The following is an 18710-nucleotide window of genomic DNA, read 5'->3' on the forward strand; positions in this document are numbered from 1 at the left end:
AGAGCAATTGAGAATCACAGTTTGAAGCCAACCTGGATAGTAAAGTCCATGAGGTTCCTATCTCCAAATAACCACCAAAAAATCTGTAGCTCTATTGGTAGAGTAAGTAGTAGCCTTTAACAGAATATCTCAGGGATAGTACCCAGGCACCGAGTTCAAGCCTCAAGACTGGCCCCCAAAAAAAACAACAAAAAAAAAAACCAGAAAGAAAAGAAAAATTGAACCAGTTGCTGGTGGCATACACCTGTAATCCTAACTACTCAGTAGGCTGATATCTGAGGATTATGATGCACAGCCAGCCCAGGCAGGAGAGTCTTTGAGACTTTTCTATAGCCATTAACTACCAAAAAGCCAGAAGTGGAATTGTAGCTCAAATGGTAGAGCTTTAGCCTAGCCCAGGGTCCTGAGTTCCAGCCCCAGCACTGGCACACACACATACACAAAAATTCTCAAGGCAGTTTTTTAAATCAATCCAACAAAATGATAGTGAAATCTTTTTCTGAATATAATAGGCCACATTTTAAGTAATTTACTTTGGGCAAACAAGATGGTAATATATTTATACCTGCGCATGTGTAAGTGGTTCTCTAAATCTAGCCTATGCGAGTAGTTGGTGTTGGAAGTGGAATCTAGCAGGAAGAATTTACAATGTGGTCTGTCCTACTTCCATTGTGGGTACTTCTACACAGGCTATCTGGGACACTGATTCAGATATTCTTAAAGCCATCAAAATTAGGTGAGCTTGGGCTTCTCAAACCTGAAGACAGTGAATACTTGGCACGTCTTCTTCCCACTTGGCCAACAGCGAACATTCAAATCACACATCAAATTGTGAGTGATTAGACTCTCAAAGAAACCCTCAAAGCAAGGCTTAAGATGTGAGGAGACCCACCATGAGCTCTGTCTATCTTTCTCTCTTACTCCATTACTATGATTTCTGCCTTTGTACGAGTAAATACAGAAGCTGGACATTGGTGCTTGCACCTGTAATCCTAGCTATTGAGGAGGATGAGACCTAGGATTGTGTCACGAAGCCAAACTAGGCAAGAAGGCCCATGGGACTTTAATCTCCAATGGAAAAAAAAAAAAAAAGCCTGAGCTGGGTGCTAGCTGCACACACCTGTAATCCTAGCTACTCAGGAGGCTGAGGTCTGAGAATTGAGGTTCAAAGCTAGCTTGGATAGGAAAGTCTGTGAGACTCTTATCTAAACTTTCCAAAAAGCTGGAAGTGGAGCTTTGTCTTAGATGGTAGAATGTGACCTTTGAGCAAAAGAAGCTCAAGGATGGCACCCAGGACCTGAGTTCAAGGACCAGCATCCCCCCAAAAGAACAAAAAAGCCTGAAGTAAATGTGTGGCTCAAGTGGTAGAATTCCAGCATTGAGTAGAAGAATCATTTAGAGTGTGAGGCCTTGAGTTCTAGCCCTAGTACCACACAAGAAAAAAAATACGGAGATACCTGCAGCAGTCCCTGACTGCTTTCCTAACAGCTGTATGCGTTTGTATGATCATCTGTTCTCCCTTTAATCCTTACCTGGATCAGAGGGCTTTCCCCTAACATGCTGGACTTCCCCTGAGGAAACCTATTCAGGGCTTGTCACAGTGTTATCATATCCCTCAAAGGCTAGAGAACAGTGTATGGAGGCAGAAGAGTCCACAGCTTCATTGACTTGTAAGACTTTTGCAATTATTCTTTGTTCAAATTCAGTCCAGCCTGGTGCGAGCTCACAGGCCTGTGAAAGCATGCTGTGCTCAGGAACACGTCAAAAGCTGTGTTGTTACTACTACTAAGGTGCCTATTTTTACATCCTCCCACCTGACTTTTTCTGTCTTTTTTGTTTCTTTATTGAAGCAATCCGTTCGCTTGATATCCCTGTGCCAAAGATTATCCAGGTCGTTCCTGTCCCGAAGTAACATGAGCGTGGCCCGCAGCGATGATACTCTGGTAAGCAGACCTGTTTGCTTCAGCCAGACTTACTTTGTACTGTGGACTGACCAAGTGTAAGTTGTTTTATTTGTTCAACCATCCAGAAAAACCTCAAGCCCTGGAAATGTCAGGCCTGTGCTGACTCCTTTCTAGCTTCTTCCCTTTCTTGTTGTCCTTGATTTGGTTGGCAGTTTATCTACCACCACCTTCTTACCTGTCTTGACTACCTGGACACACACACTACACAAACACCCCACTGTTCTATGTCACATACAACATACAAAAACACAAACCACACACATCTTCACACTACACCACTCACACACAGCACCTACACACACCACATATGCATTACATACATACCACATATATACATACCTTGCGTATACCAGACACACATACCATACACAACCCACATACTACACAACACAAACACACCATACACACCCTACATATCACACATTACACATCATACACACTGCAATGCATGCCATATACATGCCACATACCAAACATATACACCACACGTTATAAACATGCCCTAGATACACCCTCTCCCCCTCCCCATTTACACACATTCATCTTCTTTCTTTCTCTGTCCCTCTTTTCTCCCTCTGGAAAACAGACATGCTGGCTAGGAGAAGAGGAAAGAGTGCCTTCCAATTTGCATAAACTTAAATGAGTACTCTCAATTGGCACTGACATGGGTCTTTGAGGATCATAATGGTACAAAGTACCATGTGGTCCCCATCCCCTTCCCCCCACCAGCATGAAGGAAAATGCCCAGCTGCTGAGTGCCAAGCCTCATGGTAGAGCGGAGGCCAGACCCACTTGGTTTACTGACATGGTCCTGACTGCCCAGTGCCTGGACAACAGCACCACTATTTCTCTCAACCCAAATGGAAACCTAATCCCTGATGAGCTCCTCAGATATGAGTAGACATAGCTAAATTTGATGAGGCTTCCCCCTGACAGACAACAGTGTTTTGTTTACTTGGGAGGCACAGAGGCCCCCAGAGAAGGCAGGCATGGAGGTTCTGTGGGAACCACCCTGCACTGTAACTGAATCGCCAGTGTTTCCTGGGTGGTATCAGGGCCTGCAAGGGCACAAGTCAGCACACACCTGCTCTTGTTTTTCCTCCCAAGCTAGTAACTGCTCCATGAAGTCTCCAGTACTAGGTTTGTGGAGTAAAAAAGGTTAGAAAGATGAAAAATAAAAATAAAAATTTCATAGAGAAGTAAGCTAGGAGGAGAAGTGGAAGGCTTCCTTGGTAATGTATAAAGCGTATTTTGCATTGGAACCAGGAGAAAGATGACAGCTATGAATGAATCTAAGCAGTATAATGAGAGTAAAGATGGTAAACTATACCCATACTGAGTGATCAGTTTGGAGAAATGCATGTCACTGAGAAGTTTAGGTTAGGAGAGACAGGTAGGTGCAGGATCCCCTCCCAGAGGCTGACTCCTTCCCAGCCCTGCACTGCTAACCCCAGGGCGGGCTCCAACACTGAATTTCACCCTCCGTGTTTGCTCTGTGATTCCTGACTTCCACCTCCATGCAAATAAATGACTCCTACTTATGGACTGGGGTTGTGATAGAAGCAGAACCTGTGGCATTCCTAAATGTGCATCTTGCACACAAATGATCAGAGCTCTCATGGAGTTAGTTTGAATTCAGGAGAAAGAATTCCAACAAAGTTTTTTCCACTCTAATAGTAGATGCTCAGGTTCTGGGAATACCTTTTCCTAGTTGAAAATACTAATAGCCATCACTATGATTAGACCAGAAATGAATTTGTTTGGGAATTTTTTTCTAGTTTATTCCTTAGTGGGTTTTTGGGGAGCAGGGCAGTCAGTACTGGGGTTTGAACTCCCTGGGCTTGCTCAGCTGGCATTCTATCCCGGAACCCATATCTCTAGTCCTGCACCACTATTCAGCTTTATCTTTTTCTTCACATGCTTTCTGGAACTATATATATTAACAAATTGCTAAGATAAACACAAAAAAGGTTACTGCTCATTATTCTGCTCATTATTATTGTTCAAAATCCGAATCCTGAAAGCTGTTTGCTCTCTAGGTTACAGTGCAGGTGACATAGACTCAGGTAAACAAGAGGTGGTGGGGGTTTGCCACATGGAAAGGGCAGAAGGTTACCTTGTAGTTCCCTTCATGACCACCCAGATGGGGAATCCCATGTCTAACTTCCTCAAGGTTTTGCCTTTAGCAAGTGTGCACTCGTTTCTCTTATGCCGGTAAGAGGCTCTTGGCCAGCAAGCTCATGCTTTGTTTTTGTTTCTCCATGTCTGGCTCAGGATGAAGAAGACTCCTTTGTCATGAAAGCCATCATCCATGCCATCAACGATGACAATGTTCCCGGCCTGCAACACCTTCTGGGCTCATTGTCCAACTATGACGTTAACCAACCCAACAAGGTAGGGTCTTCTTCTCCCTGGGCTGACATGTGGGTGCATCATCACAGTGACTGTGAACCTCCAACTCCCCATTTTGATGATCACCAGAATGCTATTCCAGCTTCCCTTCCATTTGGAACTTCCATACTATGGTTCCAAACCCTCTTCTTTTCATTTTGACTTGAGTTACAAATAAAGATTTCTTACATCTAAAGCTTTCCTTTATTCCCCAACTGTACGGCTACCCCTGACTCTTTTATGTATGTATTTGTGTGCCAATACTGGGACCTGAACTCAGGGCTTGGAAGCTGCCTCTTAACTTTTCTGTGCGGGGCTGCCCATCTACCAGTTGAGCCACAGTTCTGCTTTGTGCTAGGCCTGGCTATGACCTTTGACCTCCAGATCTCAGCCTCCTGAATACAGTTGTGTGCCACTGGGCCCAGCTGCCCCTGACATTTGGACCCATCCTCAAAATGACAATGCCACTTTTTATTGTGAACCCAAAGAGGAAGGGGGCTGCTTAATCTTCTGTCAGACAGTCACAACTCTGTCTTTGGCAACTTAGGAGATTTGTGGGAACAGTGGTGATAGTTTGGGCTATTCTTTTCATACTAAACCTGAGGGGGGAAAAATCATACTTTTTTCTTATCTTTTCCAGCATGGGACTCCTCCGTTACTCATCGCTGCTGGCTGTGGAAATATTCAGATACTTCAGCTACTCATTAAGAGAGGCTCGAGGATTGATGTCCAGGATAAGGTCATAGTTCTAATTTATTGAAAAAGAAATTCCTTTTTTATGTGTTTCTAAATGTCTCCTGATCACAAAGATAATGGGGGGGGGGGGAGGAAGAATGCCCTAATTCAGTTCTGTTTCCAATAAAGGAAAGTATATCGCTTTGACAGTTGTGCAGTATGGCACTTACGGGAAAGACTCTCATTTCTCTTGCCGTGAGCCCTGCAGCTTCCTATCAGCATCTCTTTTTACCTCCTTCTGACTGTCCTCTTTTCTGATTAAGTTTTCTTGACAAGTTTTGATGTACATTTGGAACGACTTTCATTGTCTGATTAATGTAGTAGAAACGCAGTTGCCTGTATGCTTCTTATACAACACATTAGGCTGGCATATTTGGAGGTATAGATCACTGTAGAAGTATAAACACCACCATTAACAAGCATCTTTTTCTCAGCTGCCATAGGCTTTTGTTGTTATTGTTGTTGTATTACTGGCATTTGAACTCAGGGCCTTATACTTGCTAGACAAGCACTCTATCACTTGAGCTATGCCCCCAGCCTATGCCGAAGACAGTCACCCAAGCTGTACATGGGTCCTATTTATTCAACCAGTTATAGATGGAAAATATTAAGGAAGAAAGCTTGAGAAAGTTTTCCTTGTTCTACTGTAAAGCATACAGTAATTTTTCCAGCCTGTTGAGTATTCTGAGTAATCTCAACTTGATTTCAAGTATATGTGAGACTGTATATTGGTTATATGCAAATACTACAGCATTGAAGGTACATGAGCATACATGAAAAATGGAACCGATGGACTTGAGGGGATGGGTGGGGTTGGGAGAGATGGTGGAGAGCAATGGAAGGGACAGCATTGTACTCAAACTGACATGTTAAACTGAAACCTCTTTGTCCAATGACTTAAAGATTAAAACAAAGAAAGGAAACAAAAAAGAATAGAGTAGAGGGGTGGACTTTAGCACTTACGGATGTTAGAAATAATTTCCTGCAGGTACTGAAAACTGACTCTCCAAGGAATTTTAATGACAGTTTTACGTTATTAAAGTAAATTAAAATAGAGCCTGTAATCCTAGCTACTCAGGAGGCTGAGCTCTGAGGATCACATTTCAAGGGCCAGCCCAGGTAGGAAAGTGCATGACACTCTTATTTACCATTCACCACCAGAAAACCAGAAGTGGAGTTGTGGCTCAAAATGGTAGTGCATTAGTCCTGAGCCGAAAAACTCAGGGATAGTGCCAAGGTCATGAGTTCAAGCCCCATGGTTGACAAAAATCAATCAATTAATCAATCAATCATGGTAGTAGGGCAAAGCGTGGTGCTGAGCTTCCCCTGTTGCAACACCCTTGACAACCATGGTGCAATTGTCAGAACCAGCACCTCCTCTGGCTTGTGGCCTCTGAGGAATGGAAATGTAGCAATTGTGAGCGACATGCACATTCACATCTGGGGCTCTCTAGACATATGACTCTATGTTGGCTTCCTGCAGGGTGGATCCAATGCCATCTACTGGGCCTCTCGTCATGGCCACGTGGATACTCTGAAATTTCTCAATGAGAACAAATGCCCTCTGGATGTGAAAGACAAGGTAAGGCCTCTCCTCTTTAGAGGAAATAGTAAAGGGATACATTTGAGTTTTGGTCTACCAGAACTTAAGAATAAGGACGACCTTAAGAATTCAAGATAAAACCCTCCAGCAGAGAATTTAAGGTAGAAGTTCCTTTGTGCCTGTGGCTTGGTCTAATATTAAATTCTGCCTTCAGTTGAAATCTGCAGGATTGTTATGTAAAATGCAAGTAGTGAGTTATCTGCCATAACACAAGCACTCCAAGTACTTGGAGTTCTATTGGGAAGGGAAACAGAGACATAAATTCTGAGTTTCAGACTTCCTATGCTATGAAGCATCTACCATTCTCATCCTCTTTTCAGGGGCTGATCATTTGGGTTTACAAATTACTGGCAGTAGTAGATTAATGAGATGATCCATAAAATAAGGATTTGGGGTACATAGGAAGGTTACAGGCTTATCAAGTGACATTAGTATGTGTTTGTTTTATTTAGTCTATACCAGAATCTCATAAAGAAACAGGCATTTATGGAACCAGACTCGAGCCAGGCTTCCTACCTGTTCGTTCATTAGTCATTCAACTGTAGATTACTTCTCAGCTTCCACAGCCCATTCTTGATGTTTAGTCAAGGAGGCCATAGGTGATTGCATAGCTCGTTCACTAAACCATTCATACTGAACCATAGTTTCTATCACTGTAACAAAATAACTGAGGATATAATTAAAAAAGAGGAAAGGTTTATTTTGGCTCATTGTTCTAGAAGTTTTAGTTCACGGTCAGTGGCTGTGTTGCTTTTGGAATGCCATGGGTTGGAGTGTATGGTGGAATCGAGCTGTTTACTTCATGGTATCTGGGAGGCAAGGAGGAGGCAAAGCAGTGGCCAGGGTTCTACTATCCCTTCAAAGGGCATGCCCCAGGGACTAACTTTACGGCCAGAGACATGCACTTGCCCCCATCCTTCACAGGCCACACACCTCCAAGTTAGGACAACACCAAAGGCAGGGAACCAAGCACTCAACACATGGGCCTTTAGGAGACATTTAAGATAGTTAGCCGTTCACACATTTGTCACTGCAGTTTTCTGGCATTTGGTCATCAAATAGCTTGACTACTTTAAGTTAGTTTATTTTGACATTTTTTTCTGGAGAAGATTGAAGTATCTTAAAGGAGTTAAACTTATTGTTCATTAACAGAAATTGATTGTGTGAGCAAGTTCTTTAAAAATCTCTAAGAACGTAGGAAACAGATCCCTAAACCTCCACAGACACAAGAAGCGTGTTAATAAATCAAACTGTACATTTAAGTTCCTGCCATTTGGTGAACCTAATAGTAAAAACAGAATTTATTTGGTGTATCTTTAGAAAGAAAGAGAGAGAGGGAGAGAGGACGGAAAGAAGGGAGGGAGGAAGGGAGGGAGGGAGGGAGCCAGATAATACCAGTGACTCATACGCATAATCCTGAACAGTCAGAAGACTGAGAATGTGGGTAATTGCAGTTCAAGGTTCAAGGCCAACCAGGGCAGAGAAGTTCTCAAAACACTTGTTCTCAACCCCTACTTGGACTTCATAGTGCATGCCTATTATTTGAAGCTATGAGAGGCTAAGATTAGAAGAATGGTAGTACCAAGACAGCCAGGGTAGAAAAGTCCAAGAGACCCTATCTCTGTGGAGGGAAGATGGATACACTGATAGGTACTTGTGGATGGAAAGCCTATAGTAGGCTATGGTAGAGTTGAGCTCAAAAGTAACAATTGAGAGACAAAAATCAAGGCTGCTTGTGTTACCTGAAGGAGAAGGCAAAATGCCCTGCCAACGGAAGGATGTGAACCAGCCATGCTAGATGGAGAGTAGCCCTGTGCTGTGTCGTCCACATCCACTCTGAATCCTCTGCTTCTTTTGCAGTCTGGAGAGACAGCCCTCCACGTGGCAGCTCGCTACGGCCACTCCGATGTGGTCCAGCTTCTGTGCAGCTTCGGCTCTAATCCTAATATCCAGGACAAGGTAGGTCATGGCTGCTGCTGCTGGGTTCATGTCTTCTGTGCTCTTCATCCACACACAGGCAGCAGGAGGCGCCCTAGTCTTTTGCAATTAGGTTCTTTTTAAAAAAAAAAAAATAACGTGGAGATTAAGATACATTTGTTTAACTTATTTTGACTGTTCATTATGTACTAAACAAAAATGCTTGATGGAATGAATGGACTAGTAAATTCCAGCATTGTGCTATTGATTAAGCAACAAAATAGAAGCACAAGGCAAGATAGATCAACAACCTTGCCATCCACTGTTAGGACAGGTTCTCACACCCAATGCTGTGTGACAGGGAGCAGGTTTTGCTACTAGGTTCTCTTCTAACCACTTCCTTCTTTCACTTAATCCTCTGTATATCCCTTTGAGGTGTGTTACTGCCATGATCACTTTTACAAAGCAATGAAGAAACTAAGCGACAGAAACTCTTCCAAGGGAACTCTTCCAAGTTCTCTTAAGTGAATACCCAATTGTAGCCACTATGCTGACTCACCTGTCAGAGACAGAATTGAGTCTCTTTTTTTTTTTTTTGGCCAGTCCTGGGCCTTGGACTCAGGGCCTGAGCACTGTCCCTGGCTTCTTCCCGCTCAAGGCTAGCACTCTGCCACTTGAGCCACAGCGCCGCTTCTGGCCGTTTTCTGTATATGTGGTGCTGGGGAATCGAACCTAGGGCCTCGTGTATCCGAGGCAGGCACTCTTGCCACTAGGCTATATCCCCAGCCCAGAATTGAGTCTCTTGATGCAGATGGGGAGCATCCAGGCCTCCGGGTCCTTGAGGACCTCCAGTCTGGCAGTTTCCTTGACTGAGTAGAGCACAGTTATCCTGATTGCTCAGTGTCCTGACTCATCTTTATCTTCCTTCTGGGGCAGAAATCTTTTGGAGGTTGAACATTGCTAGAAGAATTCTTGCTCAGAGAAATGTTCTCCTCCTATTAATAGTTTCAGATAAAGTAAATGAAGGCAGTTTGGCGAGCAAGATGCTCTAAATCTACCCACAAGGAGGATCTATTGTTTAGAAAAGCTGAGCTCCATGGTTCCCTGGAGTCCTGGAAGTCGTTTGTCAGTAATGTGCTGAGAAAGTCAAATTCATGCAACGCTAAGTATTAAGGAAAGCAAAGAAGGAAAATTGTTGGGCCTGTTCTTAATCACGGTGGCTCACTCTGGTGTTAATATTTCAGATGAATATTTCCCCACTTAGTGGTGATCTCTTTCTCCACACACCCTTGACCCGACCTTGCTGCTGGATCTGAGTGGGGCTGACCCTGCCTTGTACTTTTCCCCATGGATGCCCTCTCTTTTTCTCTGCACTTGTGTCTGGTTAGGAGGAAGAAACCCCTCTGCACTGTGCTGCGTGGCATGGCTACTACTCGGTGGCCAAATCCCTTTGCGAAGCAGGCTGTAATGTGAACATCAAGAACCGAGAAGGAGAGACACCACTGCTGACAGCCTCGGCCAGGGGCTACCATGACATCGTGGACTGTCTGGCTGAACACGGAGCTGACCTCAATGCCTCTGACAAGGTGACTGATGGACCACACATAGTAAGATGTGATCTGGGGATCTGGGAATTTGTATCTTGGAGGTAACCAAACATTATTCTTTTCTCTTTTGGTCAGGGGCAGTACTCCACTGCTTCATGTTTACCAAGTAGGCACGGTACTTCATGAGCCACACCTTCAGCTCATTTTGCTTTATTTTTGAGATAGGGCTTCTCTTTTGGCCTGAGCCAGCCAGCATCTTGATCCTCCTACTTATGCTTCCTGCTGTAGCTAGAAAGGCAGGCATATAGCTCTGTTGGTTGATTGAGGTTTTATAAACCTTTTGCCTAGGCTGGCCTCCAACCATGATCCTCCCAATCTCTGCCTCCTAAGTAGCTAGGGTTTGTAGGTGTGAGCTACCAGCTCTAGGCTAACAAGCTCTGGAATGCAACAAATTGCTATTATCTCTGTTCCAAAGAGTCTGTGAACATTCCTAGTTTTGTTTAGGCATGTATATTCATGGCATATACACCCAAACTGAGGAATTGGTCAAGATATTTTGTTCCCTTTGTGGCTTTAGGGGAGGTGCCATAATGACAGAATCTGACATTCCTCAGTGCAGATTTAAACTGGCAGTACAGTGTTTATTTCCAGATTCACGAAGAAATAGGTGGTTATGCTAGACAAACTCCTGTTTGTCTGTCATTTGCAGAACAGTTGTTTTGGCCAGGAAAATTCAGCAAAATGTTTTCATGATGAACTTGTACTTAAAATGAGGCTGTGGCTATTATGTCACCGTAGCTAATTAGATTGGGGAATCTGTAGTTACTTGAGTAACTTGGTTTTTGAAGTCTTGTCTCAATTGGGGGGAAGGGTACTGTGTGTGTATGTGCACCCATGTGCCAGGACTGAAGCTTGAACTCAGAGTATGGACACTCCCTGCTTTTTTACTCAAGGCTACTATTCTACCACTTAAGCCACAGCTACTTTTCTGGCTTTTGGGATGGTTAATTAGAGATAAGAGACCCCTGGACTTTTATTCCTGGGCTGACTTTGAACTGTGATCCTCAGATTTTTGCTTCCTGAGTTACTAAGATTATACATGTGTGCCACTGGCACCTGGCCGTCCCAATTGTCTGGAGACATTTTATTTGTCACAGCTTGGGAGGTATCCAGTAGGTTAAGATCAGTGTTGCTGCTAGGATCCTACCACTCATGAGAGCCCCACCACAGGCAGTGACCCCACCGCTTGTGGCCTCAGTTCTGAATGGAGAGACTTGCACAGATAAGAGACAGAAATGCTTCAGAATTTCCCTGTCTCTCCATCCTCTGTAATTAGTAGAAGGTTTTGCCAGGTTCCTTGTGTGGCACAGAGAGGAAAAGCAGGTTGTATCTACCTCTTCTACATGCAAATTATTCTTTGTCATTTTATCACTTTCTCTTGTTTCAAAAATAAAATAATAGGGCCTTGTGCTTAGTATTTCAGAACAGATATCTTTAAAAGTGGTTTTTAGGCCAGAGCATGGTGCAGCACAGCTGCAATCCCAGCTATTTGGAGGAACAGATAGGAAGATCACAATTTGACTAGCCTAGGCAAAAGTTAGTGAGAATCATTCCAACAAACAAGCCAGGCGCGGTGGTGGCTTATGCCCGTTATCCCAGCTGCTGGGAGCCAGAGGTAGGAGGATCTTGCATGGAAACCAGCCTGGGAAAAACATGAGATACAATATCATAAACAAACTAAAAGCAAAACAAAAAATGAATGACTGGGAATGTGTCTCAAGTGGTAGAGCACTTGCTGGCCATGTGAAGAGCTGAGTTTAATCCCCTGCACCACCCACCCAACCCCTCAATAAACAAAATAAATAATTAAAATGAAATTTTGAAAGGTTAAGAGTTTCTTTTTGTCAACCAGGCCATTGCGTTGTCAATCATTCCTTTATGTCTTATTGATTCAGAAGCTCAGAAAATGGAAGGTTCTTTTTATTTCAGTGCAATGCCTCAGTCTAGATCAATCAAGCTGTTGGTGAGCTTAGGTGCTGATTATTCAGCATGGAATGGATAAAGCTTTATAAAATAGATGGGATGACTTTGGCGGAGGATGGTGCTGGTCTTGAACCCAGGGCACACCGTCGAGTACTAGCTCAAGGCTAGTGCTCTGCCATATGAGCCACAGCACCACTTCTTACTTTTTGGTAGTTAATTGGAGATGAGGAGTCTCATGGACTTTCCTGCCTGGTCTGGCTTTGAACCACGATCTTCAGATCTCAGCCTTCGTAGTAGTTAGGATTGAAGGCGTGAGCCACCAGCACCAGGCTGATAACTTAGTAACCTGTAGCAGGCTTTGCAGTAGCAATCCTGCTGCCAATGAAGCCTCACCTAGGTATAGAGGTGGGGGCGGCATCGAGATGGGGCGGCAGGAGCCCCCCTGCCCAAATGAAAAGCACTCATGGAGCTGGGTGTGTTTCAGGATGGACACATCGCCCTGCATCTGGCGGTGAGGCGCTGTCAGGTGGAAGTCATGAAGGCCCTTCTCGGGCATGGCTGTTCTGTGGACTTCCAGGACCGGCACGGCAACACACCACTCCACGTGGCCTGCAAAGATGGCAACGTGCCTATTGTGGTGGCCCTCTGTGAGGCAGGCTGCAATTTGGACATCTCAAACAAGGTAAGTATGGAGGACAGGTCCCTACACACCCCACCTCGGTCTCTCCAGTACCTGTGTCTGCTTCTGGATTTTGTACCAAATGCCTTCTTGCATCTCTTCACACAAACAGTGTGAGATCCTGTAGAGAAATGAGATCATGGTCCCAATATGTACACCTTCATTTCCTGAAGCACTAAGTCTTCAGGAAATAATGACATTAGGATTTAATCAAGATTTCTCCACCAAAGATCAGAAGTTCCCAGATATTTCTTTTGCGTGCCAAATAAGTTTAGTAAGACCAAAAGGATGCTGTTGTCTGGTAAAATAATAAACATAATAGATTATGCACTCCTAAGTTTCTCATGTGCTGACTTCTAGAGTCACCCTCCCCATTCTTCTGAAACTTGTCTAGATTTGTGTGTGTGTTTGTGTGTGTATGTGTGTGTGTGTGTGAGTGTGAGTGTGTGTGTGTGCCAGTATTGGGGCTTGAACTCAGGGCCCTGATGCTGTAGTGTTTTTTGCCACAGCTCTACTTCTGGCTTTTTTCTGGTGAGTGAAAGATAAGAGTCTCAGAATTTCCCGTGCAAGCTGTCTTCAAATCATGATCCTCAGATCTCAGCCTCCTGAATCACTAGCATTACATGGGTGAGCAACTAGCACCCAGCTACATCCAAACTTTCACGTGAATAGGTATGTGTTTTTAGCGTTGTAACTGGGTGAACACCAAGCACCTATTGTGGTAGCCTTATGTTAACAATGCTCAACAGGCATTAATCTTTGATAGTGGAGATGGTGCACACAGTAACAGCAGCATTTTATTATTATTTGTTTGAAGTAAAAGAGCTTACTAAAACAGCTGGAAAACTATATTTCTACAGAAAAAGGATTCCTTTTGCAATTATATGACTGATTGTAATGACTGATCACCTTTATGTTATGGGAGTCCGAAGACAGTGTAAGTCTTAGGCATTGGATACTGGCTGCTCTCTTGGTTCATTCCTTTATTATCCAGCCAGTCTAGTCCTTCAAGACTTACCAACTCCTTAGAGACAGCCACTAATCACTTGCCAGGTTAGAACCCTAATGACCTACTCATGTCCCAGTAGGCCCAACTCTTAAAGCTTTCACCTCAAACTGTTATGGCATTATAGATCAAGTCTTAGTGTATGAACCTTTGGAAGACAAACAATCTCCAACCCAATGCTACCTCCTCCTTCTCTTCTCCTCTCCCTTTTCTTTCCATTCTTGAAAAGGAGTCACTACATATATTTGAAATATGTACAAAATTCCACCAAATAATGTCTAACCTGTCTTTCTGCAGTTACCCAAGCATCTGGCTGTTGGCATGGCCGTGGTGTGGTGGTCTCCATGTTCCTCAAGCGTCCATCACTCTTTTCCTTGCCTTGTCGCTGCCTTGTCTTCTTCTTGCTTAGATTAGATTCCCCCAGGGGAAACAGTACTCCTTTCATGGTGTATGGCAAGATATTGTCACTATCTTTGTGAGCATTGAAGATAGTGACATTTCTTCATGCTGCCTTCTTGTCACACGAAGAGCAGTACAATGGCTCTTTAACGTGGCTGAGTTAGCAAACATAGCACTGAAGCCAGAGATAATGCAGAGTGTCACCAAGACAGAGAAAACATGCCCTGGACACAACTGGGTGTAGGAACGAGGGCTTTGTGCCTGTCCAGTGCTACTATGGGTCCTTTTAACACAGTGCTGTGCCAGGCAAGGGGAGAGGAGCTTGTGGAGGGCAGACTGAGAGGCTCTGCCCTCAGGCTTTGGATAGACAGATGTGCGTCCTTTCTCAGCATCTCGTGTTGTCATGGCTGCAGGGGTGGGCTCAGGTGGCTGTGTCAACACAGAAGCATCAGTTTGGACATTGAAGAGTCAGTGAGCTTCTCGGGATGTAACAAAATGGTTAGGGTTGTGCTCTATAGAGAGATCAAGACAGCTGATTTCATACTGAGCACTGCAGTTATGTCTCTTGAGGACTTCAGGATACACAGAAGGGACACAGAGTAGGTATTTGTATTCCAGCTTTTCTCCCTCTAAACCCCACATTTCTTTCAAGAAAAGGAGAAAAGTAAGCTTGAAAGAAGTGAGGGGTTTAGAGGGTAAAGAGGCTGGAATATAATGTTAAGAAGCTTCAGTTCTGTGCTACCCCAAATTGGAGTTCTTCAAGAGAATCACTTTCATAACTAGAGGCATGCTTAGGTGGTACAATACCAGCCATGAGTGGAAAAGCAGAATAAAAGCTCGAGATCTTGAGTTCAAGCCCTGGTACTGGCACCAAAGAAAAAGAAAAGAAAAGAAAGAAAAAGAAAAAGAAAGGAGGGAGTCAATTACTTTCTCTTGTTGTTTCTTCCCTGATTCTTGTCCTTTTTATAAAAACTTTACATTCTGTAACTAGAATGATAACCTTCATTTCCCACATACTTCATCTTGAACTTCAAATCCTTGTTTCTCCTCACATTAACTTTATGGTATTTGAAAGCCTGATGTCTACTTTCTAAATCACTGGCGAGATGAGAATCAACAAAATAGCACCAGTGCACTGTTGTTTATAAGAAGCAGGAACTGGCTAGGTGCTGGTATTCACTCTTGTAATCTTAACTACTCATAAGGCTGAGATCTGAAGATCAAGGATTAAAGCCAGCCTGGAGAGAAAAGTCCCTGAGACTTATCTCCATTTCACCACCAAAAAGCTGGGAGTGGAGCTGTGGCTCAAATGGTAGAGTCCTAGCCTTCTGTGAAAAAGCTCAAGGACAGCTGCTAGGCCCTGAGTTCAAGCTTCAGTACCAGTAAAAATAAATGAATAAATAAAATAGGAAGGCACTGGAATCCCTCTTAAATGTCTGTCGCAGACAAGCTACTCAAGTGAATTATAACACAGCCATGCAATGGGAATTCAGGAGCATAGAACAGATTTACATACAATCCATTGTGGTTTGAATAAAGCAATGGACAGAACAATATAGAGCACAATCACATCTTGGCTCATGAATTATTTGTGTCTTATATATAAGAGACAGCTTTACAAAAGAACTTGAAAGGAAATACTTCAAAATGGAAAGTAGGTAAGGTGCTGAGCAGGGGAACCTGGGTGGTGGAAAGAGGTGGAGTAAGAGCTGAGGACTCTTGTCCTGTATTGTTTGGCTACTTGGTGTGAGCATCTATGTCCAGTTCATAAGAAAACCAGACATGTACAAATCAACAGCACAAACCAGAGATTCCCAAACTTATCAGTTCACAGCCCCCTCTGTGTTGCGACCATTCACGTTTGCCCAGGGCAAATGAAAACCTTGCAGCTCTGCTCATGAAGGAGTTGAGTCCAAACAACTCCATAGCCTTTGAGAAAAACAATGCACATAAATTAAAAATGGGCTGCTAATACTATGTGTTTCATTCTTGCATATCCACGATTACTAACAGACGCGTGTGGCTGTTGGGTATGCAGAACTTCCCAACCTTGGGCTCATGCTGGACACTTCTGCCAGCACAGCCTTTCATCCCCTTTAAGTCCCAGGCATGGGTGGCTCACACCTGTAATTCTAGCTACTCAGGAGGCTGAGATCTGAGGATGGAGGTTCAAAGCCAGACTGCAGAAAAATGTGTGAGACTCTTTATCTCCAGTTAACCACCAAAGTGTTGAAAGTGGAGCTAGGGCAAGAAGTACAGTGAAAAAAGCTAAGGAACAGCATCCTGCCTGAGTGCAAGCCCCAGAACTGGCACATGCACGTTGGGCGCGGGGCAGGTGGTTTTCTCAAGGCACTACCTTCTTATCCTTGCAACACCAAACCTCTTGGAGTAGACCTTCGAAGACAGGTTGCCCCTGAAAAGAAACACAGTCCAACAGGAAAGCCTGATCTCCATCCAGATTCACGTGGGATCCAAACTTAGTGGTTTCATCAAACACCTGAGGTGCCCCTGTAACACCCCTGTATATTCACTGATCTTCCCTGGGATGCTGGGCCACAGTTTGGGGAACCACAGGCTTAAACATGAAAGCCATAGTGCACGATCTTGAAATTTCTCCTCCTTAGAGTGCCCACCACTGCTGTCCTCTGGCCCTTCTTCCCTGGCTATGATTAAATAAAACTACAGTACAGATATCAGTAGACCACTGGGAGCCCCCTGCCCTTGCCCTAGGCCTCCTCTCTTCCAGTACAGCAACCAATTTCACTACAGTTACCAGTTACAGTTGTGCCAATTCTGAAGCTTAACACAGGGCCTGGGTGCTGTCCCTGAGCTTTTTTGCTCAAGGCTAGCACTCTACCATTTGCCACAGCTCCACTTCTGGCATTTTGGTGGGTAACTGTAGGAGCCTCACAGACTCTCCTGCCTACACTGGCTTCAAACTGAGATCCAAAGGTCTTGGCCTCTGCGTGGCTAGGATTGCGGGTGTGAGCCACCAGCCCCCAACTACTTGTGGCCTTTTGCTGGTTAATTGAACTTTCCTGCCCAGGCTGGCTTTGAACCATGATCCAGGGATTGTAGCCTCCTGAGTAGCTTGGATTACAGGTGTGAGCCACCAGCTCCTGACTTGAAGCTGCTCTTTCAACTGTGAAGTAATAACAGAAGTTCTGCCTGGCTGCCCACCTCTTTCCCTGTTGGTGCCCCCCAGTTCCCTCCCCTAGCACTGGGATCTTGGAATATGCACCCCAGATCTGAAGCCAAAGGTTTTCCCAGCAACAACCATGAGAAGATGCTGATGTTTTTTCTCTTTCCAGTATGGACGAACACCACTGCACCTTGCCTCCAACAATGGGATTCTGGACGTGGTTCGCTACCTCTGTCTTATGGGGGCCAACGTGGAGGCACTGACCTCGGTGAGTCTGGGCAGGGTTTCTGGCTGGAGAGCACCTGCTGGAAGCTTCTCCCTCCTCAAGGGCATAGGGGAGGGGATTGCTTGGCAGCTGCATTCTAAAGCAGACACGCTGCTATTATACTTTCCCGCCTCTACTGTGGGACATGAACATTTGTCCACACAAACCCAATTTCATATCTAGTTAATGTTTGATCTTCTTGTTCCACCAGGCCCTGCTCTGCCAGAAATTCCCACTGGTTCTCACTGGCCTTTCTGTTCAGTGCTGAAGCTTCCATTAGATATCTGAACTTGGCTTTCCTAAAGTACTCCCCTACAGCCCCAGGGAACTGAGGCCCTTTCCACTCTGGGAAGAGCTAGTGGATAAAGGGGCCCTCCTGGGGTGGGGCACAGGTGTACAATTGATCCCCCTTACCCAGGCCATCATGAGATAAAGAGCTGCCCTGTGTTGCTAAGCCTGCAAAATCATTTGAAGTGAGATGTATTCAATTTCCCTCACTTCACACTCTCCATGCCAGTCCTAGATAGACACTCCCAGGAGAAGAAACTCTCAATTGGCATTCCAAGAAGTGCCAAAAAATTAAAAACAAAAGATCTAGCTACTCAGGCCCCTGGTATCTGGAGGATCAAGGTTTTAAAGCCAGATAGGCAGAAAAGTACAGGAGACTCCATCTCTAAAATGACCAGGAAAAAGCCAGGCTGGAGGCATGGTTCAAGTGGTAGAGCACCAGCCAAGCAAGCAAACTCTGCCAATGAGCGGAGGAGGAGAAGTGCCAAAGAACCTATACTTTGACTAGCCCAATAAGGTTACAGTGTTATTGCTACTTGTATATTGCTGGTAATCCAAGAGTACGTTCTCTGTCCAATCCTGTGTGGAAGGGAGAGTCCTGAGATTCAGAGCTTTGTGACATGTAGTGACTCATTAAGAAGTTCCACTGCGGCCCTAAGGCTCAAAGTAGAGCATCATTTGATCAAGGGGTTAGCAAACTGGCTCACAGGGCTGAATCTAGTCCATACTTGTGTGTGTGTGTGTGTGTGTGTGTGTGTACATGTGTACTGGGTCTTCAACTCATGGCCTGG

The 18710-nt window shown here is 44.5% G+C and overlaps 1 protein-coding gene across 4 annotated transcripts in view; it reads left to right on the top strand.

Annotated features, from left to right (window-relative positions):
• Dapk1 (death associated protein kinase 1) overlaps window positions 1–18710 on the top strand; it is a 186133-nt gene that overhangs the window by 132150 nt on the left and 35273 nt on the right. For all 4 annotated transcript variants that reach the window (XM_048330803.1, XM_048330827.1, XM_048330820.1 and 1 more), the window contains exons 11-18: window positions 1851–1943; window positions 4239–4358; window positions 4996–5094; window positions 6574–6672; window positions 8554–8652; window positions 9999–10196; window positions 12625–12822; window positions 17536–17634. In XM_048330803.1, coding sequence (XP_048186760.1) covers window positions 1851–1943; window positions 4239–4358; window positions 4996–5094; window positions 6574–6672; window positions 8554–8652; window positions 9999–10196; window positions 12625–12822; window positions 17536–17634 — 1005 coding nt within the window. The remainder of the gene's footprint in view (window positions 1–1850; window positions 1944–4238; window positions 4359–4995; window positions 5095–6573; window positions 6673–8553; window positions 8653–9998; window positions 10197–12624; window positions 12823–17535; window positions 17635–18710) is intronic.

Source organism: Perognathus longimembris, chromosome 1 (genome assembly GCF_023159225.1).
Source record: "Perognathus longimembris pacificus isolate PPM17 chromosome 1, ASM2315922v1, whole genome shotgun sequence".
NCBI classification, from domain to species: Eukaryota; Metazoa; Chordata; class Mammalia; order Rodentia; family Heteromyidae; genus Perognathus; species Perognathus longimembris.